A 22,337-nucleotide genomic window follows, 5' to 3' on the forward strand; every position below is an offset into this window, starting at 1 on the left:
AGCAAGCAGGGAAAAACCTCTATGTTAAAAACAGGACAGCGGGACCAGCAGTTGGCATAATGGCTATGTCGCTGGACTCCCACATAGTCAACTGTGGTTAGAATCCCGGACCCGGTGGCTTAAACTCACGCTGGGTGTGTGTGCGTGCGTGCCCAAGATCCTGGGAGGAGAATGGAGGAGAGGGGATTGCAGCGTGGCCATTCCCTCTGAGGAGTGATTTCTCGCTTTCTGTTTTTCTGGTGAGCGTATGCGCCCTACAGAAAAAATTTTTCCAAAGGAAAAAAAAAAGAAAAAACAAACAACGACAAAAAAAACAGGACAGTTACTGATGTGAAAGCTTTCAGTGCCAAAAGGAGACCACTCTGTCGAACAGTAACAAAATGGTGCCAGGGGGTCACGCAGGGAAGGTCCTCCACACGTTTGCCTGAGTATCACAGGAGACTGCCCAAACCACACCCTGGTACAAAGATCACTTCTACACACAAGCACGCCAGCCTAGTAGCTACCCACTCCACTGATGGATGGCCTCCCGTGTTTTTCTTAATCTTGTAGCCAAGAATTGTTTTTTTTTTTAAGAGAGATTTTTGTTATAGGGCTCATGTGCTTGCCAGAGAGACAGAGACATAGAGATAAAAAGCAAGAAATCACCCCCTGGGGAGAAGGCCACGCTGCAATCCTTTCTCTTCTGTTCTCCTCTTGGGATTTTTGGGCATGTGTGCACACATATCTGACATGAATTTTTAAGTCGCCGGGTTGGGGACTCGAACTGTGGTCAACTACATGGGAGTCCAGTGACATAACCATTATGTCACCTGCTGGTACCCCCAAGAGTAATTGTTTAAAACACCTATACCTTTCTTGTGGGTGCCCTTGCTCTCCCTCACCTGCATCCCTGTGCTCTGCTTGAAGACTCACTTTGCAGTCCATAAGCTGCAGTGTCAGAGGCCAAGACCACACAGATCATTCATGGCTCCCGCGGGCCTCCAACAAACACCTCCCTGTGCGTTTGCTTCTCTGACAGGCTGACTTACACAGTTCGGATGCTGGGACTTGGGGAAAGTTGTGCTTTGTACACTTTCTGACTTTTTGAGTGTCAGCAGGCAGAAGAGGCAGGAGTGAGGGGAGAAGCTAGCCCTTGACCTTTGTTGAAGTTTCTGCAAGAAAGCAAGGCAGGGCCAACCTGTGGCAGAGGGGTTAGGGTGACTGGGTCTCACACGGCTAACTGTGCTGTTCAAGTCTCAGACCTGGGAGCCTGAGAAACACACCAGGCACATCTGTGCCTGTCCCAAAATCCTGAGGGGAGAGTGGAGGAGAAGGAATTGCAGCTTGACCATCCTCCCGGGGTGTGCTTTCTCACTTTCTCTTTCTCCTCGTTCTCTGGCAAGCACACATGCTCTATAGCAAAAAATGAAAAAAAAGAAGGAAAGAAAGAAAGAGAGGGAGGGAGGAAGGAAGTAAAGAAGGAAGGAAGAGAAGAAAAGCAGGGCAGGGAAGGCAAACCGCTTAGAACAAACAAGTTACAGCGGGCTCTCAGCCAGCCCTTCACTGCTTCTACCGATTGGCTGGCCTGAGGAAGGCAGTCTCTCTTCAACTAGAAAGGCTTTTTAATTTTTAATTTTTAAATTTTTTGAAGATATGGAAGCATCACAATACACAGAAAATTAAAATGAAAACAATACAGGAAGTGTGCTTTCTTTTTTCGTGGATAAACGCCCAGAAACGGCATAGCTGGGTTACATGGTGAGTGCATGCCGTAAGCGCAGAGAGAAACAGCTCTGTAGGCGTGGGGCCGGTGCCTCTTCCCCGTGTGTGACATCTCCAGCGATTTCAAACGGACGGCAGGCCCACTGCCAGACCACTCTGCACGTGTCTGGTCTGGACTGATGTCCTAAAGTAAATGACAGAACCCTGGGTGCCACTGCAGCCTGCCAGGACCCTACTGAGAGTACCTACCTCACTCTCTCATGAAAGAAAATATTTAAATAAGCATCAAAAATGAAATAAACTAAGATAGAAGATAGTCGCCTTCTCTCCTTCCTGGGGTGCTCCACAGAGGTGAGGCTGTCATCATCGTATTCCAGTCCTCTGGCTGGAGGATTTGGAAACGGAACGAACTCCCTGCTGTATGTGGAGACCAGCAACACACACACACTTGCGAGCAACTCCCCTGCAAGCCTGGAGGTCGGCAGGAAGGGCCTTCCCAGCTTTCCTTAAAACCTGCCTTGAAGGCTGCTGGTGGTGCCAATGGACAGGAGCCACTGGTTCACCATGCACTCAGTTGTGGAGAAGCTCCTCGACAAAGGGCATGAGTTGGTCCTCGTTAAACCAGAAGTGAGTTGGCAGCTGGAAAAATCATTGAATTTTACCGTGGAGACTTACTCAACCTCTTACCACTCCCTTTCTGGGCAAAGAGCCTTTGGTAGTCTTGAGGATAAAAATCGCAATTTGCTTTGGACACTTTCCAAAAACACACGCTTCATTCCAATGTGCTTTCCTTTTCACTTTTCTGATTCCTCGAGGTCCAAAGACATTGCTCAATGGTTCTGTCTCTAGGCTCACACTGCGTGATTTGGCTAGCAAAGCTGCACTTGTCTGGAAACTTCAGCAGGTATCTCAGGAAGAGCTCCTCATTCATTATCATCTTATGAGTAAATCATTGACATCCAGTGTCATTTTTTTTTATCAATATATAAGTACACGCCCTCTCCTGGGGCAGGTTTGTGCCTGCGCTGCTTCTGCCCTCCGCACGACACGACAGCACCTCACATCCCTCTGTACACTGCACTCCGGTGGCTCCTGCAGGCATGAGCGGTCCCTTTCCTCTGTGTGTGTGTCTGCTGCTGGCGTCTGGCTTCGCCCAGGCAGGCAGGCTGCTGGTGGTGCCGATGGACGGGAGCCACTGGTTCACCATGCGCTCGGTTGTGGAGAAGCTCCTTGACAAGGGGCATGAGTTGGTCCTCGTCAAGCCAGACGTGAGTTGGCAGCTGGGAAAATCATTGAATTTTACCGTGAAGACTTACTCCACCTCTTACACCCTGGAGGACTTGGACCGGGAGTTCGGGAATTTCATTAATAATCAATGGAAAACGCGGGAACAGAGTTTTCTTTTTATGTTAATGAGTTCGTCCCATGGTTTTTTTGAGTTATTATTTTCACATTGTAAGAGTTTGTTTAATGACCAAAAGTTAGTGGACTACTTAAAAGAGAGCTCTTTTGATGCAGTGTTTCTGGATCCTTTTGATATGTGTGGCTTAATCATTGCCAAGTACCTGTCGCTCCCATCTGTGGTCTTCACCAGGGGAATACCCTGCTACTTTCTGGAAGAAGGTGCACAGTGCCCCGCTCCTCTGTCTTACGTCCCCAGGTTTCTCCTGGGATTTTCAGACACCATGACTTTCAAGGAGAGAGTGCAGAATCATCTCTTCTACTTGGAGGAGCGTGTATTTTGCTCGTATTTTTTCAACACTGCCACAGAAGTGGCCTCTGAGATTCTCCAGACACCTGTCACGGTGTATGACCTCTACAGCCAAACCTCAATTTGGCTGTTCCGGAGTGACTTCGTTATGGACTATCCCAGACCGGTGATGCCAAACATGGTCTTCATCGGCGGCATCAACTGCAATGAGGCCAAACCAGTGTCCCAGGTAAGTCACCCTCCCTAGCACCTCGGCAATAGTCTGGCTTTGGCAGGGAAAAGAAAGAATCTTTACTGGTCAGCGATTTGTCACCTTTGGGCTTTCTCTTCAGTTTAATGGATTATTTTCTTCCTTCCTTCCTTCCTTCCTTCCTTCCTTCCTTCCTTCCTTCCTTTTTCCTTCTTCCTTTCTTTCTTCTTTCTTTCTTTCTTTCTTTCTTTCTTTCTTTCTTTCTTTCTTTCTTTCTTTCTTTCTCTTTTTCTTTCTTTCCTCCTTTCTTTCCTTCTGTCCTTGGAATTACCTTTTCCTTTTTTAGTCTTTTTATAATTGTTAGGATTATTTTATTTAACTTAATCTATCTATCTATTTATTTATTTATTTATTTATTTATTTATTTATTTATTTTAATTTGACCAGAGAGGGAGAGCAAGAGAAAGTGAGAAAGCACGCCGTCAGATCTGGGACTTGAACCATGGCCAGCCATGTGAAGTCCAGTGCCCTTAACCATCATAGCACCTGCCTGCCCCAGTTCAATGGATTGTTTTGTGCCACTTCATCTAAGCATGAGTTAGCAAATATATAAAGCTGCCTTTGTTTTTTTTTTTTTTTTTTTTGTTTGTTTTAAGAGTTTTTGTTTTTTACTATAGGGTGCGTGCACTTGCCAGAAAGACAAGAGAGAGACAGAGAGACAGAAAGTGAGAAATCACTCCCCAGGAGATGGCCACGCCGCAATCCCTTCTCCTCCATTCTTCTCTCGGGATATTGGGTATGCACGCACATGCGCCCGGTGTGAGTTTAAGCCATTGGGTCCGGGACTTGAACCGCAGTTAACTACATGGGAGTCCAGCGACATAGCCATTACGCTAACTGCTGGTCCCAAGCTGCCTTTGATTCCCCTCCTTCTCCCACTCTCTTCACACACTGTATCTGGAATCTATAGCCGTTTTCTATGTTTCTGTATCCTCTAGTCTTTCAGTTTCAACCACAGAGTGTGGACAGTTGGTATATTTTAAGTGGAGACATACAGTGTCTCCCCTTCATAGTTTGGCTTGTTTCACTCAACAGTAAATCATCCATATTCATCCACTTTCTGTCAAAAACCAGGAACTTGTTTTTTTTAATGGCTAGGTAGTATTCCATAGAGTATATGTGCCACACTTTTTCAATCCACTCCTCTGTTCATAGACATTTGGGTTGGTTCCGTGTCTTAGCAGTTGTGGGTAACATTGCAATAAACATAGAATCTGGTACTACCCCTGTTGGATAATGCCCTGGGCAGTGTTGTATGCATCTTTTCCAATCTTTTGAAATTATTTGACATATATGCATGTATCTAATGTCAATTCTCCCATCTATTGTATTTTCCTAAAACAAAATCTAGTATCAGGCTGGACATACTCTTCTTTGCCTTGTATTTTTCACTTTCCAATAAATCATAGACATCTTCACTGGCCAGTACATACAGATTTGACAGTCTTTGCATAACTGCTTAAAACTCTTTCATTGGGTGCTCTGTAGTTTTTCAAAACCAAGCAGTATTGATAGATTCCACCTTTTGCTTTTATCAAGACTGTAGTAAACATTCTTAAGTACTTCCTTTACAGTCATATATTCCATATTCTTGCCCTAGGCTAGAGTCCTCAGAGTAAGGTTGCTGGGTCAAATGCTACACACATATTGCATTATAATAAATATGACAAATTGCTTTCAAGAAACTGAACCATCTCACACTTTTGGTCAACAGTATGTGAGAATTTTAGTTTTTCTATACCCTCTCCAGTTTCAGATGTTGTCAGACTCTTAGATTTTTGGTAATTTTCTGGGTAAAAATAAAATATCTGGGGGCCAACAGGTGGTGTGGTGGTTAAGGCACTGGATTCCCACATGGCTGATGGCAGTTTGAGTCCTGGACTTGGTGGCTTGAAAATCACACTGGGTGCTGGTATATGCCCCAAATCCCAGGAGGAGAATGAGGAGAAGGGATTGGTGCAGCCATTCCTCCTGAGAGCTGATTTCTCACTTTCCCTCTCTTTGTCTGTCTCGGTGAGCACATGAGCCCTATGCCAAAAAACCGAAAATAAACAAATATATAAAATTCTGTAAAAATGCTTCAGCTTTCACTTCTATTTGCATAGATACACTAGCTATTTGCATTTCCTCTTTGTGAATGACTTATTCACATTCTTCAATCTGTTTTACATAAGGCTATTTTGTGACTAATTGCTATAAGCCTCTTGGATATTAGAAAAATTAGCACTTAGATTTTTTTTCATATGCTGCAAATAGCCTTCCTCCTTTTTTTGACCAAGGGGTACATGCACTTACCACAGGCAGAAAGAGGGGAGAAAGCACTCCCCATGGGGTGTGGTCGCACTCCCATCCTTTATGCTCCATTTCGGAGTCCTCGCAGGTTGAGCACATGCAGGCACACACGCCTGGTGAGTTTTTCAAGCTGCCAAGGTGGGAATCGAACTAGGATCTGACCCATAGTGCACAGTGCTTAGCCGTGTACTACAAGTGATCACCACAGGCAGGAAGAGGGGAGAAAGCACTCCCCATGGGGTGTGGTCGCACTCCCATCCTTTATGCTCCATTTCGGAGTCCTCGCAGGTTGAGCACATGCAGGCACACACGCCTGGTGAGTTTTTCAAGCTGCCAAGGTGGGAATCGAACTAGGATCTGACCCATAGTGCACAGTGCTTAGCCGTGTACTACAAGTGATTTTTCCCATGGCAGTTCTTCATCTTTGGTCATACAGAATTTTCATTTTTAGGCAGTCAAATTGGTCAGCTTTTTCTTTAACATGTTATTAATTTCAACTTGTTTGGGCCTTTCTAAGACTGAGACACAGTGTATAAGTGTTTGTCTCCATATTTTGCTTTAATGTCTTTAATTTCTCCAATGTTGATAGCCCTTTCTTTTTACAATGAGAACTTTAATCTATACGGTGTAAGAATCTTTTTTCTCCTAATTGAACAATCTGTTGTCCCAATATCATCTAATAAAAATGTATTTCCTCACCCATTATATTGAAATGCATCTTTATTATATTTTAAGTTTCTATATTTATTTGTATCTATTTCTGAACTCTAAGTTTGGTCCCACTAATTTATCTATTCATGTATCATATTTTGATTATAGTTGCTATATGGTAATTTCTTTTAGAGAGAGATTTTATAGGGTGTGTGTTCTTGCTGGAGAGACAGAGACAGAGAGACAGAAAGCAAGAAATCACCCCCAGGAGGGATGGTCACACCACAAACCCTTCTCCTCCGTTCTCCTCTTGGGCTTTTGGGCACACACACACATGAGTTTTAAGCCACCAGGTCCGAGACTTGAACCACAGTTGACTATGTGGGAGTCCAGCAACCTAACCATTATGCCATCTGCTGGCCCTACTTTGTGATAAATTTTAATGTAAGGTAAAGCTAACCCCATACTCTTTTCTTTTTCCAGATTTTCTTGGTGATTCTCATAATTTATTCTTAATTTAAAATTTTATCTAGTTCCAAAACATAAAAACAAACCATGAGGCTTTGTTCATATTATACACTAAATGTTGTTTTAATTTCAGAAAGATTGGCATCTTTTGTTATTAAGTTTTCTATTCAGAAATATGTATATTTCTTTTTAGTTATTCAGATCTTATTTTATGTCCATCAATAAAAGTGTACACCTTGGGAACCAGCAGTTAGCGTAATGGCTATGTCGCTGGACTCCTAAGTAACTGACCATGGTTCGAGTCCCGGACCCGGTGGCTTAAAATTCACGCCGGGCGCGTGTGCGTGCATGCCCAAGATCCCGAGAGGAGAATGGAGGAGAAGGGATTGCAGCGTGACCATCCCCCCTGGGGGGTGATTTCTCGCTTTCTGTCTCTATGTCTCTGTCTGTCTGTCTGGCGAGCGCACGCGCCCTACAGTGAAAATCTCTCCAAAAAAAAAAAAAGTGTACACCTTATATAAGCATTTTATATTAACTATGAAAATTTATTCCTAGGCATTTTACTTTATTTATTTTTATTTTATTTTATTTTTTTGGAGAAGTTTTTGCTGTAGGCATGTGCACTTGCCAGAAAGACAGAGAGAGACAGAGTGACAGAAAGCGAGAAATCATCCCCCCAGGGAGGATGGCCACACCGCAATCCCTTCTCCTCCATTCTCCTCCATTCTGCGGTTGGCTACATGGGAGTCCAGCGACATAGCTATTACGCTAACTGCTGGTTCAGGCATTTTATTATTTTGAAACTACTGTGCACAGGGCAATTTTTCCATTTCTATCTTTAACATGCTATTAGTAATTAAAGTACAGCTTTGGTTTTTGCAAGTTTATTTTGTATCCAGCCATCTTACTGATTTCTTTTATTAGTTTGTGAGACTTGTTAAGTACACAATATTATTATCTGCAGATAATGCCCTCCCCTGATAGTTATACCCTACTTATGCTATATTGATGCGTGTATCTCCAAAACATTATTGAATAATATTGTTGGTCTAGTCAATTTAAATTGGGGTTCAGTCACGTCTAATTGAAAAAGTCTTGATGAATACAAGAGTAAGATTCTGGACAAATGCATAGCTGCTTAATTTGGACTAAATATCTGGTGTCTACCTCATAGATTGTCATTGAGAATGGACCACGCATTGTAATGTATTATTCTCCTCCTTACAAGGTTTAGGAGGCTTCATAAGAGAGCCCTATTCTCTCGGATATTGTCAGATGCTTGCTAAAGAGCGACTTTTCCATCCAACTTATGGGAAAGTGAAATAATGCTCTTTTTAAAAAGTGGTGAGATTACAATTTTAAACCAGTCCAAATTAGACATTAAGCTTTCTGCTCTTAGCAAGACCAGGCAAGAAGATTCAAGCTTTCAGACTCAAAGAGGCTCAGCCTGGTCAAAGGGCTCCTCTCTCCTTTTAGAATATATCAATTATAGCGTCAAGCACCACCCAGGCGTCACCTGTAACCTCACCCTCTAGCCATGGGTGGAGCCGTGTAATGTTCTAAACTGTGTTTCATTGGGTCACGCAGAGTGATTCAGACTTATAAAAGGCTGTATATGAGGGCCAGCAGGTTGCATGGTGGTTAAGGTGCTAGACTCCCACATGGCCTACTGTGGTTCAAGTTCTGAACCTGGTGGGTTGCTTTCTCACTTTCCCTCTCTCTGTCTTTCTCTGGTCAAATTTAAAAATAATAATCATAGGGGACCCGCAGGTGATGTGGTGGTTAAGGCTCTGGGTACTCCCACATGGTTGACTACCGTTCAAGTCCTGGACCTGGTGGCTTGCTCTCTCACCTTCTCTCTCTCTCTCTCTCTCTGTATACCTCTCCAGTCAAATGTTGAGACAGGGAGGTAGTGTTGTTATATTTTTATCAACTCGACTGGGGAGAAATGTTCTTATATTGAAATGATCACCTTGTAAGCTAAATAATGTGATTGAATGTATTAAAAAATGTAAAATGAATGAATGAATGAATGAATGAATGAATGAATAAATAAAGTTAAATAAATAATTAAAAAATAATAATCATGAATAAAATAAAAATTAAAATAACATAATTCTTTTTAAAAAAGAGAGAAAACTATATATTTTTTTAAGCTTTTGCTGTAGGGTACGTATGCTTCTCAGAGAGAGACAGAGACAGTGAAAAGGAAAGTGAAAAATCACTGCCCCTCCCCCCCCAGGAAGGATGGCCATGCCACAATCCCTTCTTCTCTATTCTCCTTCTGGGGTTTTGGGCATGCACGTACACACACCTGGCATGATTTTCAAGCTACCAGGTCGGGAACTAGAACTGTGGTTGGCCATGTGGGAGTCCAACACCTTAACTACCATGTCACCTGCTGGCTCCAGCTATGTATGCTGTTATATCACCAGTCATATAGAGGTATTTATAAAACATGAAACGAATTGAACCATACGTAGTTTTGTATATGTTTGGTCTCTCTCTCTCTCTCTCTCTCAGCTTTATTGGAGTATAATGTACACACTCTAAGATTCACACTTTTAAAGTATACATTTCCATATAAGTCTCATCACATGACCACCAGCACAGTCAAGTTTTAAACCTTCCATCACCCCAAAAAGTTCTCTCACGCCCCATCCCCAGCAACAGCTGATCTGCCTTCTGTCATTTGTTTTGTAATTTATTTTAATGAGAAAAAAAAGAGAAAGGAATCATTCCAAGTCCTTTTCAGTTCTTGGTGAGTTCCAACAGAATTGATTGCTGAGTCCAACTGGGAAAAATTCCTATTCAGTCTGTACAATCAGATTGGTTGTTCTAGTTCTGGAGAACTAGGGGTGAGATGTGGTGACACAGCAATGAAAGATCTCTGCTTCCCCCATTCCTCCCAAATCCTGGCTTCATGTCAAAACCAAAATTCAAATTTAGCTATTACCATATAAACTCAAGACTGCCAGTCAAGATAATTGTTTGAAATTATTGGAGCCAGGAGGTAGCATGGTAGTTAAGAGCGCTGGACTCTCACTTGGGCGACCGCGGTTCGAGTCCTAGGCCTGGAGGCTTGCTTTCTCACTTTCCCTCTCTCTCTCTCTTTTGCTCTCTCACTCTGTCCTTCTCTGGTAAAATTAAAATAAATAAAGTTAAATAAAAACAATTTTTATCAAAGTTTTTCAAATATACATGAGACTATACTCTAATGAACATCCATTTATCCATTCTTAGCCAAAGATTTTTCAATATTTTGCCGTATTTATTCATATGCCCCCCTTTTTGTTCTTCTTTTAATTACTGGAGGGTGTGTGTGCTTTCCAAAGAAAGAGAGAGAGAGAGAGAGGGAGAGAGAAAGAGATTGCCCCAATGGGGCTAGATCAGACCTTAACTCCTTCTCCTCCATTTCTTCATTCCGTTGGGATTTTAGACACACACCTACATCCACCTGGCATGTTTCTCAAGTCTCCAGGGCTGAGATTTGAACTGTGGGTTGCCATATGGGATCCAGCTACTTTAACCATGAGGCTTTGGGTCTGGCTCATTTATTCTTTTTTAAAACAGTTATTTGGCTGTTATTTTTTAAAGGAAATTCTTGACATATCATTTCATTCCTAAATACTTCACTAAATATATATTTTAAAAGGAAAATGTGTTACATACATACAATACTATCATCACACTTAAAAATACGATAATGTGGGACCAGCAGATGGCGTAATGGTTATAGTGCTGGACTCCCACATAATCAATGGTGGTTTGAGTCCTGGACCTGGTGGCTTAAAACTTATGCCAGGTGTGTATATGTGTGTGCTCAAAATCTCTAGAGAGGAATGGAGGAGAAGGAATTGTGGCATGGCCATCCCACTGGGGGGGTGATTTCTCACTTTCTGTCTCTCTGTGTCTTTCTGGCATGTGCACATGCCCTATAGAAAAATCTATTAAAAAAAAAAGAAAAAGAAAAAACACGATAATGTTTTAAAATTATCTAGTTTCTAGTCCATAATTAAATTTTCCCCAATTGACTCAAAGGTGCCTTTTACAAATAGAACAATGGAATAGAGCTTGGAATCCAGAAATAAATGCATACATCTTTAACCAATTGATTTTTGACAAGGGTCCCAAGACCATCAAATGGGAAAGAATAGTTTCTTCAACAGATGTCTACATGGAAAAGATCGAAGACAATCAGATAACTAACTATATACAAAAGAATGAAGTCGAATCCTTACCTCACGCCATATATAAAGTTAACTTAAAATAGATGAGAGAACTAAATATAACGGCTAAAACCGTAAAACTGTAAGAAGAAAAGATTGAGGTAAATCTTCGTGATTTTGGAGATTTGGCAATTGTTTCTTAGATATCCCCAAATCACAACAATCACAAGGAAAAAGTGGATATATCTCATTGCACCAAAATGAAAGAGTTTTGTGAGTCAAAGGACATTATTAAGAGACTTAAAAGACAACCCATGTGGGGCCAGCAGGTGGTGTAGTGGTTAAGGCACTGGACTCCCACATGGCTGACTGTGGTTCAAGTCCTGCACCTGACAACTTGAAAATCATGCTGGGTGCATGTGCGTGTGTGCCCCAAATCCTGAGAGGATACTGGAGGAGAAAGGATCGTGGTGTGGCCATGCCCCTGGGGTGATACCTCACTTTCTTGCTCTCTGAGAGTGCATGTGCCCTATGGCAAAAACCTGGAAAAATAAAAAGATAACCCATGGGATGCAAGAACGCAATTGCAAATCTGATATGTGATAAGGTTCTAGTATCCAAAATAAATAAAGGAACTAATAACCTGAGTAAGAGACCTGGCAGCTTGAGACTCACACTGGGTGTATGTGCGTGCATGCCCCAAATCCGTGGAGGAGAATGGAGAAGAAGGGTTTGCAGCATGGCCATTCCCCTTAGGGGGGATTTCTCCCTTTCTCTCTCACTATTTCTCTCTTTCTCTTGAACAAGTACACACGCCTATAGCAAAAGCCTTAAAAAAATGGCTAAGATCCTGAATAGACATTTCTCCAAATAAGACTTAAAAGAGGACAACAAACATATAAAAAGATGCTCAACATCATTAGCTACTAGGGGACTTCAAACAGAAACCACAGCATATCACTTTATACCCACTAGGATGACTATACTAAAAAAAAATTAGAAAAGAAAAATAAGTATTAGGGAGTATGTGGAGAAATTACACTTCTCACATTGCTGGGACTGTGAAGTGGTGCAGCCGGTGTGGGAAACAGTTTGGGGTTCCTCAGTAAGTTAGACAGTTACTGTATGTCCCAGCAATTCCACTTGACATACACCCAAAGCACTGAAAATATGTACTGAAATAAATATTTCTACATGGGTGTTCATAGCAGCACCATTCACAATGGCCAAAAGGTAAAAACAACGCTAATGCCTATCGAAAGATAAATGATAAGCAAAACGTGTTCTAGCCATCCAATGGGATAGTACTCAATAATGAAAGGAAGTACTGATACATGTTACTCAAAGAATAAGCCTCGGAGACACTGTGCTAAGTAAAGGTACAAAAGAAAGACGCACATATTATATAATCCATTTATATAAAATATCAAGAGTAGGCCAACTAAATTGTATGCTTTTTTTTTTATTCTTTTTGAGAGGTTTTTGCGATAGGGTGCGTGCGCTTGCCAGAAAGACAGAGAGAGACATAGAGATAGAAAGCGAGAAATCACCTCTCAGGGGGGATGGCCACGCCGCAATCCCTTCTCCTCTCTTCTCCTCTCGGGATCTTGGGCACGCAAGCACATGTGCCCAACGTGAGTTTAAGCCACCGGGTCTGGGACTTGAACTGCAGGCGACTACATGGGAGTCCAGCGACATAGCCATTACGCTAACTGCTGGTCCCATGTTTTACCAGTTTTTAACAGTTGATTTGATTGCATCAGGGTATAAACACATACCCCAGGCTGCATCATTTCTTTTATCAGCCTATTAATCTGTAACAGTGCTCTCTCTTTTTAAAAATGTTGAAACTTCTTGCAGTAACAGGTGCCCTGTGGAATGTTCCGTTCTAGTTTAATTGCTCTCTCGTGGTGGCATTTAACCTGTTCCCATAAAGTGGAAGCTAGCACAGGCTTAATGGCCCCAGGATCTACTATTTTTTGACAGTTGTCCTCTGTGCGTGATGTGGTGCACTTGCTGTCACGTCACAGAGAAGGTGCCTGTTTCTGGTGTTGGGTGTTCAGCGATACCAGGATTGATCTGCACATAGAGTGTTGCCACGACTCCCTTTCGGCTTCCCAGCAGTTCCAAAGGCACCAGGGCCCGGGTGACCACATAAGCATGGGTCAGATGCGACAAGTTTTAACCTACGATCTTTCGTATGGATCTGGGGAACCAAGGCATCCTTGACGTAGTTGACAAATCTCTATGTCATGTAGCCCCCCAGCCACGTCTCTGGCCCCCTCACTTCCTTTATTTTCTAGCCACACTACCTGCTTCTGGTCTCTCAAACCAACACGTTTCACCCCACCTTGGGGGCCTCGAGGCTGTTGTTTCCTCTCTGGGATTCTTTCTTTCATTCACAGCCAAGCTAAATTTCCTTTTGGGATAATTTCTGTGATCCCTGGATAAGGTCACACATTTCAATGGTAGGCTCTTGTGGCACTTGGGACACCATTTTTTCTTTTTCTAAAAAATTTTGCTAAAGAGTGCATGCCTTTGCCAAAGAGAAAGGGAAAGTGGGGAAGCACCCCCATGGGGGATGGTCTTGCCACCACCTGTTCTCCTCCATTCTTCCCTCCTTCCTGCACTTTGGGCATGCACGCACACAGGGCTGCAGTGTTGCTAGTGCTGCCAAGTTCAGGACTGGAACCATGCAGTCAGCCATGTGGGCTCCAGCTGCCCCTACCTCCACACCACTGGCTGGCCCAGGACATCATTTTTTAAAATGAATTTTCCTTAGCACTTATTGCATTAGTCATTAATGAATTCTTCCACTGCTCTCCGTAGGGTGTCTGTTACATTCCCCTGTGCTTAAGGGCTGTGAGGGCAGAGACCCCATTTGGCTTCTTGTTGCCCTATCCCCAGCACCCAGTCTGGCACTGGGAGTGTCTTTGCTGGATACATTTGAAAATCTGGTCAGAATAGGAGACAGTGCCAAAGAATCGTGGCCTGAGAAAGTTGTTTGAGAGGAAGAAAGTCATTTGACCTGTGCCAGACTCCGGCCTGTAGAGCTCACCCTCCGGTAATGAGCACAGAGATCTGCAGAAGGGGATACAGGGAAGGGTTGCCTAGGTTCCATATTTTAGGCAAGTTGCTTTTCAAAAATTCCAATCTTCTCCCTACGGCCTCTCAGTGTGAGGGAAGGGAGTGGAGGAGCCCCACGGTTTGCAGGAGGATTTTTTTTTTTCTTGGAGAGGTTTTTGCTATAGGGTGCTTGCGCTCACCAGACAGACAGACAGACAGACAGACAGAGACAGAGAGACAGAAAGTGAGAAATCACCCCCCCAGGGGGGATGGCCATGCTGCAATCCCTTCTCCTCCGTTCTCCTCTCGAGATCTTGGGCACGCACACACACACACACCCGGCGTGAGTTTAAGCTACCGGGTCCGGGACTCGAACCGCTGTCGACTACATGGCAGTCCAGGACACAGCCATTACGCCAACTGATGGTCCCCAGGAGGATTGTATTTAAGAGAATGTGAGGGGCAATTCATGCCAAGTCTCTGGAAGTCTTGGTCACACTTAGTGGGTCACACAGGATCAATCATTGTCTTGCAGGTAGGGAGAGAGGGCAGAAAGAGTGACACAGAAGGTGCCTGTGGCAATTTCAGCCTCTCCTTGGTGATGAAAGGATTGAGTTGAGAAGTTCTGAAAACATGAATGTAGTCCTGTTCACTGGGGAAGATAAAGTGGAGGGCCTGGCACTGAGGTGTTTGATAAATGCCTGAGGAAGGTGGGGGAGGAAATGGGCAGGTGAGTGAGTTTGAGTGTTTATGCCAAAGAAAGCCTCCGGTTAAAGCCCTCGAGCCTCTTTCCGAATGCTGTACAGCGGACCTGATTATTACCATTGTTAGCCTGAGGATTACCCGGAAGGACTACCCAAAGGAATAACTGCCCAGTCCATGTTCAAATACTTAGGGTTGATGAAAGGACCACGCTCTAATAGTCTTCCTCTCGGCACAATGCTGGAACGCAGTCGTGGGGAGCCAGGTAGGTGTCAGGGTGTCCAGGCAACTTTTCCTATTGGCTTTGCTGACTTTGGTGAGGGGAGGGGTTGGGTGGAGAGACAAGAGGAGATGGGAGAAAGCTGTTCCCACTGGGTAACTTAGAAGAGGATTTTGGATTTCTGACCTTGTAAAGAACTCTAGAAGCGCTCAACATCTTGCCCTTTAGCCCCTCATGCATAGATCAAAGAAAACAATTTCCTCCCTAGAGCACCGTAAAATTAAGTCATTTGTAGCATTACTTTTCAAGCTGCCTAGGTTCAGAAACAGCTTAAAATTTTTTCCAATTCATTACAGAGCCACATTTTTTGGGGATAAAATAGTGTATTCAGTAACAAAAATGAAATGCTAGAAGTCCAGCCTGGTGACACAGTTGGTATTGTACTGAACAGTTGGAAGCCACACGGCTGACCACAGCTCGGATCCCTGGGTTGGCCTGAAATGTGCCGGGTGTGTGTGCCCAAGAGCTTGCTCCACTGGAGGACCAGGGGAAGGGGATTGAGGTGAGAATGCCTCTCCTTATCTGTCCTTCATGTGTGTGCACACCCTCTCTATTGTGGACAGAATAAATTAAAAAAATGAAACACTAGAGGATGAAATGAAATGAACCAAGATGTCGAAGACACAGACGAGCAACGGTGTGCTTGGATGAATGGCACAGGACGCTTCCTCGGCGCCTGCCGTGGTGTGTGCTGGCCAGGCAGCACCGAGCCGCAGGCCAGCGTGCTCAGGCTCCTTTGTCAGCACGCTGCGTACACTGCCATGGACACTGAGAGCTAGGGACATCGGGCCTGACCCAGCCTCAGCTGCCAGTTCTCCTACTAACCTTGTGATATGGGAACCTGGCAGCCCTTTTCCCCTGGGGCTGGGGTGACAAGTCAAGCTAGTTTGTCTAGCAGTTCCCCAGTGTTAGCACCAAAATTCCCCTGTCCTGGGAGATCCCTTCAGTCCCCTACAAACAGGGTGCATCTGGGGTACGCAGAGCTGGCCACCATCACTGGGGCCTCTGGGGCAGCAAGACCGCAGGAGACTCATTGGTTCCCTCTTGCCACTCATACATCTAAAGGGCGACAAGTCCGTTTGGAGCAGAAACCATGGAAGTAAAGTGGTCCTGTCCCAGAAACTGCTAGAAAGGAGAGAAATGGCCTGGAGGAGCCACGCAGCAGAGGTTTCACAGACTCCTCTCTTGTCAGGGAATGAAGGTGCTTGTCACTCTCTTGGCATTCCCGAGGTAGGAAGCCCTCTCCAGCTCCCAGCCTGTTGGTCTTGTCTCCTGTACCCCCAGTTTCAGGGAGTTCCACGGGGTTTCACGCTTGCCTGCACCGCCCTGTCCCATCTGTGGGTGACTCTGTCTTGGCCATTTTGGACCTGCCTGAGACCTGGGCTCCGAGCACATGGACGCCTGCAGCCCCTCCCAGGGCTGTATGCACATTGCGTGGATTTTGAGCACGTGGACACCTGCAGCCCCTCCCTGGGCTATATGCACACTGCATGGACTGCCTGTGGGGCTTGGTGGGCGGAGCCTCTGCATGTGGGGCTTGGTGGGCGGAGCCTCAGCGCACCAAGTGTAGCTGTGCTCTTGCAACTGTTGGAAAACACATTTCTGGACTTGATTTTACTCTGGTAGTATTCTGGATTTAGCAAATTTCTTTTTTCTAGGTTCAAACATTTTGTGGGTCCTTTGAAATCTTGTCATTCATGGCTTGTGGGTAGTTTAGCAGTCTGGGTGAGCGAGCACCCCAGAAGTCAGCTGTTCCATCAGACACCTCTCCTCCTAACAGAAGCGACCCCATGCACACATTTACCCAAAGCGCCAGGTGCCCCCACCTACCCTTTGGGAAATCTTACCCACAGTGGTTGCTTTCATCCAGACTCTGCTTCCCTCACCCACTGAACTCTGTGCTAAGCTGGAGTCACTCTGTCTGCAGGAATCTTAAGGAAGAATTGACCTTTGCCTGGACACTCAGGTTCATGGTGACACCTGAGGACACCTCGGGTCCCATAGTACTGTCCAGGGCAGCCCTGCGCAGAGCTCAGCCTTGTGACTAACACATGCCAGAGACCTCTTCCCAGTCCAGTGCAGACACACACACACGTGCACACACAGGCACACATGTGCTCGCACACACACATAGTCAAACCCCATAAGGAAAAAGAGACATGCTTCTCGAGGCCTTTCTCGAGCCCAGTGGTGCTCCTTCCTTCCCTTCATCCCCTGCCTCTAACCTATGCCCCTTTGGACCTGCTAGGGGTAAGAACAGGACCCACACAGATGGGCCAGACGATCTGCAGAGCAAGGCTCTGCTCTGAAAGCCCCAGCGCAGGTCCTTGTCGGAGTAGGGGTCTGACGTAGTCCGAGGTTTGTGGTGGCTCTCGTTTGCTCCACCTCTACAAGCTTTCTTTCTTTCTTTTTCTTTTTTTTTTTGAGAGGTTTTTGCTATAGGGCGCGTGCGCTCGCCAGACAGACACAGAGAGAGAGAGACAGAAAGTGAGAAATCACCTCCCAGGGGGGATGGCCAAACCGCAATCCCTTCTCCTCCATCCTATTCTCGGGCTTCCCTCACCCACTGAACTCTGTGCTAAGCTGGAGTCACTCTGTCTGCAGGAATCTTAAGGAAGAATTGACCTTTGCCTGGACACTCAGGTTCATGGTGACACCTGAGGACACCTCGGGTCCCATAGTACTGTCCAGGGCAGCCCTGCGCAGAGCTCAGCCTTGTGACTAACACATGCCAGAGACCTCTTCCCAGTCCAGTGCAGACACACACACACGTGCACACACAGGCACACATGTGCTCGCACACACACATAGTCAAACCCCATAAGGAAAAAGAGACATGCTTCTCGAGGCCTTTCTCGAGCCCAGTGGTGCTCCTTCCTTCCCTTCATCCCCTGCCTCTAACCTATGCCCCTTTGGACCTGCTAGGGGTAAGAACAGGACCCACACAGATGGGCCAGACGATCTGCAGAGCAAGGCTCTGCTCTGAAAGCCCCAGCGCAGGTCCTTGTCGGAGTAGGGGTCTGACGTAGTCCGAGGTTTGTGGTGGCTCTCGTTTGCTCCACCTCTACAAGCTTTCTTTCTTTCTTTTTCTTTTTTTTTTTTGAGAGGTTTTTGCTATAGGGCGCGTGCGCTCGCCAGACAGACACAGAGAGAGAGAGACAGAAAGTGAGAAATCACCTCCCAGGGGGGATGGCCACACCGCAATCCCTTCTCCTCCATTCTCTTCTCGGGATCTTGGGCACCGCATGCATACGCACCCGGCGTGAGTTTTAAGCCACCGAGTCCAGGACGCGAACCACGTTCGGTCGACTACATGGGAGTCCAGCGACATAGCCATTATGCTAACTGCTGGTTCCCTCTACATGCTTTCTTAAGCCTTCTCTCTTAAGCCTTCTTCCAGGTGTGCTGATCTTGGGGAAAAAAACCCGAATAGCTCCACCTCCCCAGGAAGGGAGCACCCACACTGTGCTTTCATTGTAAACTTTCAGGGTCTTTGTGCTATCGAGATGGCCCCAAAGCAGGATGCTGCTACCCTCCCGACTCTGACTTGTAGTCAGGAAAGCCTGCTGCCTGCTCTCTCCCACCAGGTACACCTGGGAGGTGCCTCCCAACATGGGCGCGGCTTTGCGTGCCTTTAACACTCACTTTGCAAATTAGGGGCTGGCCCTAATTTGGGACAATTCTTTTAATCCTGTTCCTCAGGCCGCCTCTGTCTCCTAGGCTTCACCACCCTGCTCGGGCCAAAGGCGCAGGTCGGGACAAGGCCTCTCGTGCTAGCTGGGTGTGCGTGACTGGCCCTGGGCAAGTCTCTTCTAGTCATGCCAGTAACCTCCTCTTGCCAGGCAGCCTGGTTCCCATACCCCTCATCCCCTGGCACCTTCCTAGTGGTGTGATAAAACAGCAGGATAAAAGGGACTCTCCCTTCCTGGGTCTTGGGAGAAAAACCGAAGGCTCAGAACTCCCCGGCCGGGGGTGGTCAGGCTGGAAGCAGGTATAGGCTTGGTGACTCCTACCCAGGGCTTTCACCACACGCTGCCTAGACTCATGCTTCCGCAGTCTTGCCTTCTGAAGGGCAAGGAACAGGCTGCGTGTGGTAATGTGATCTATACAAAGAATATGTATTTTGGTCTTTGTCCCTGGTTTCTGGCTAGAGGTACTAAAACTGAATGAAGGGTCTTTCGTTACTTAAAGCAACCCCTTTCAACCACCCCTGAGCATATACTAGTGGAATGGCTTTGGAAGCCCTAAGGATGGGAGTGGTTGCCAGGAGAACCGATCTGTGATTGGAGGGACAGGTGGAGAAAGGGGCTGAAGGTTGAGTTGCTCACCAGAGGCCATTGATTTGAATAGATGATTTAAATCAGCTATGTAATGATGCCTCACATAGACTCCAGAGGACAGGGGTCAGAGAACTGAAGGCAGGCAGAAGTGGGTTGGCAGTCTTGGTGGGGACGAGGAGGCTCCACACGCCTCCCCCATGCCTTGCCCTGCATGCTTCACCTGTGTTCTCTAAGTATCCTTTATAGTAAACCAGAAAGTCAGCAGCTTCCGCCAGTTCTCTGAGTCCTTTGATCTTTGCCTGGACACTCAGGTTCATGGTGACACCTGAGGACACCTCGGGTCCCATAGTACTGCCCAGGGCAAATGACTGAAGCCAAGAAGGGGGCCTCTGACGCCCAACGAACTCAGACAGAGGCCGTGGGTAGTCTGAGGCGATTCATGTGATCGATGTCTGAAGTGCAGCCACCTCGTGGGACAGAGCCCTTCGCCTGTGAGGTCTGGGCTAACTCCCGTAACATCAGAACCGAGCTGAATGCCAAGACACTCGGCCGCTGTTGAACTGCTCAGTGTGGGAGAAAATCCCCACCCGTCTGGTTGCAGAAGCGGTCATGCTGTTTATAAGGAAGAAAAATGGGGTTTTCCTTCTACATGTCACTAGACTCGATGACCAGTTTGTTTCCCAAAGGAATACGTGACTCTCTAAGTCTTTCTACTTAGTAAGTCCTCACAACTGAAAAGAAAAATGAAAATAAGTGTGAGGATAAAATGGTTGAGCAAAGCAAAAGCTAGTTCATTCACTCAGCAGCTCTTTATTGTGCCAGACATTGCTCTTGACCTCGGAGTAAATACAGCAGAGAACAAAGCAAACATTGCCCCCCCCCTTGGAGGCGTTCCACCAGTTGGGGGAGGGACATGGTAAACAAACGCTGGAGCAGGCAGGTGTGAATAGGAGGGAGGGGCTTCAGAGTGCTGGGCTGGGCTGTTTAGTAGTGGGCTCTGCAGGGAAGGTGTCCTCAGTATGACCCTGACAGCCTGCAGTGTGGGGACAACAGAGCTGGAGGACCTCTGAGGTAGAGTCGGCATCTTGGTTCTTGCCATCAGCTAGGGCAGTGACTGGCAAACTAGCCCGTGGGCCAAATCCAACCTGCTCCCAGATTTTTCAAATCAAGCCTGACATGGCTGGGTCGGGCGTTCCTGCCACCTGTGGTTGTCAGTGTCCTCATGACTCCCCTCTACAATGGCAGCGGTGGGTCACTCTACAGAGATTGAATGGCCCACAGACCTGAAAATATTTACTGTTTGGGCCTTTCTAGAAAAAGTTGCCAACCCCTAATCTAGAACAGGGGTTCTCAAAGGAACCAAGAGATCCCTGGGACCCTTTAAGGGAGTGTGTGAGGTCACACTAGTTTTATAACAGTGCGAAGACATGATCTGCTTCCTCTGCTCGCATCGTCTCGGGAGGGTTCCGTAGAGTTTCAGTTTCCGGAGGCTACGCGACGGCTGAAGTTGCAGTAGTTGGAATGACAGCAGTAGCAGAGGCCCGCGGCCATCGAGAATGCCAGGCATCGACGGGACTGGCAAACATGTCAAGCAATGCCACTCTTCTGAATAATTTAATTTGTTTTCAGAAAAAATGAAATTTATGGTAACTTATTTTTACTCCTGTTATCTTAGATATAGTAATGAGGAGACATTTGAAAAAATGTGTCACTTTTAATTTCGAAGATAGTTCACCTAGATAGAGCCCACATAAACAAAAGCTTTGGTCGGGGGTGGGGGGTCCTCAATCATTATGAAGTGTGTGTAAAGAAGTCTTGAGACCAAAACGCGTGAAAATGGCTGATCCAGAAGTGGCCAATTTTGTTTTTCCTTCAGAAGCTGCAGGAGTTACAAACAAAAGTCCTCCCTCTGGCGTCCAACTTAAGTTCCTCGCTAGGAAGGGGGGTCATACCTGTGTTCTAGGGTTTGCGTCTCGTGAAATGGTGGGTGGCTGTGAGGGGTCGAGCTGTGTCCCCCAGAAAGATGGCTTGGAGTCCTGATGCCCGAGGTCTTCGATTGCTGCCTTGTTTGGAAACAGTCATAGTCGATGTCATTAGTTAGACGAAGTCTTTAGGGTGGGTGCTAACGCAATGGGACTGGTGTCCTTACCTAAAGGAGAAATTTGGACACAGAGACACACACAGGAAGAAAACCATATAGAGAGGAAGGAAGAGATTGGAGCGATGCTTCCACATGTAACAAAAGACCAGAGATGGCCAGCTCTCCCAGAAACTAAAGCAGAGCCTGGAGGCTTCCTCCTCCCAGCCTCAGATGGAATCGACTCTTGTCACCTGATCTGACGTTCACCTGACAGGGCTGTGAGACACATTGCTGGTGCCCAGGCCACCCTGTCTGTGGTGTTTTGCTGGGGCCGCCCCAGGAAACCAAGACTATGGAAAGTGTTTCCTGAGCCAGAATGTTCTCTCGGTGCCAGGAGTCCCTGGCTCACAGATTGCTCTTTGCTGCTTGAGTGGCTAACATCCAAATGCCCTCTCAGCTAAGAGCCCTCTCAGCTAAGGCTCTGCTTTAGCTTCTGGGGGTGCTGGCCATCTTCAGCCTTCCTTCACATGTAGGAGCGTGACCCCAATCTCTACCTTCATCTTTATATGGTTTTCTTCCTGTGTGTATCTCTGTGTCCAAATTTCCCCTTGGAAAATAGAAGGAAATGCCTTCCTTCTGTGTATATTTTACATTTTCTTCTTCCTTTTTTTTTTTCACCTTCTC

At 46.0% G+C, this 22,337-nt stretch overlaps 1 protein-coding gene across 1 annotated transcript; it reads left to right on the plus strand.

Annotated features, from left to right (window-relative positions):
- The first annotated feature begins 2,244 nt into the window (after positions 1-2,244).
- LOC106734159 (UDP-glucuronosyltransferase 1-8-like) lies at positions 2,245-3,662 on the plus strand. The gene is made up of 2 exons (XM_014585245.1): positions 2,245-2,309; positions 2,759-3,662. Exons 1-2 carry the CDS (start codon positions 2,245-2,247, stop codon positions 3,660-3,662), a joined length of 969 nt encoding a protein of 322 aa, XP_014440731.1.
- The last annotated feature ends 18,675 nt before the right edge of the window (positions 3,663-22,337 follow it).

Source organism: Tupaia chinensis, unplaced genomic scaffold (genome assembly GCF_000334495.1).
Source record: "Tupaia chinensis unplaced genomic scaffold, TupChi_1.0 Scaffold149383_1, whole genome shotgun sequence".
Lineage (NCBI taxonomy): Eukaryota > Metazoa > Chordata > Mammalia > Scandentia > Tupaiidae > Tupaia > Tupaia belangeri.

Bases quoted from the DNA above. Each gene is read 5' to 3' on its own strand.
- LOC106734159 (XM_014585245.1), top strand. From the start codon at position 2,245: ATGGACAGGAGCCACTGGTTCACCATGCACTCAGTTGTGGAGAAGCTC. The intron at 2,310-2,758 runs GTTGGTCCTCGT...ACGACACGACAG, and splicing joins CTCCTCGACAAAGGGCATGA to CACCTCACATCCCTCTGTAC.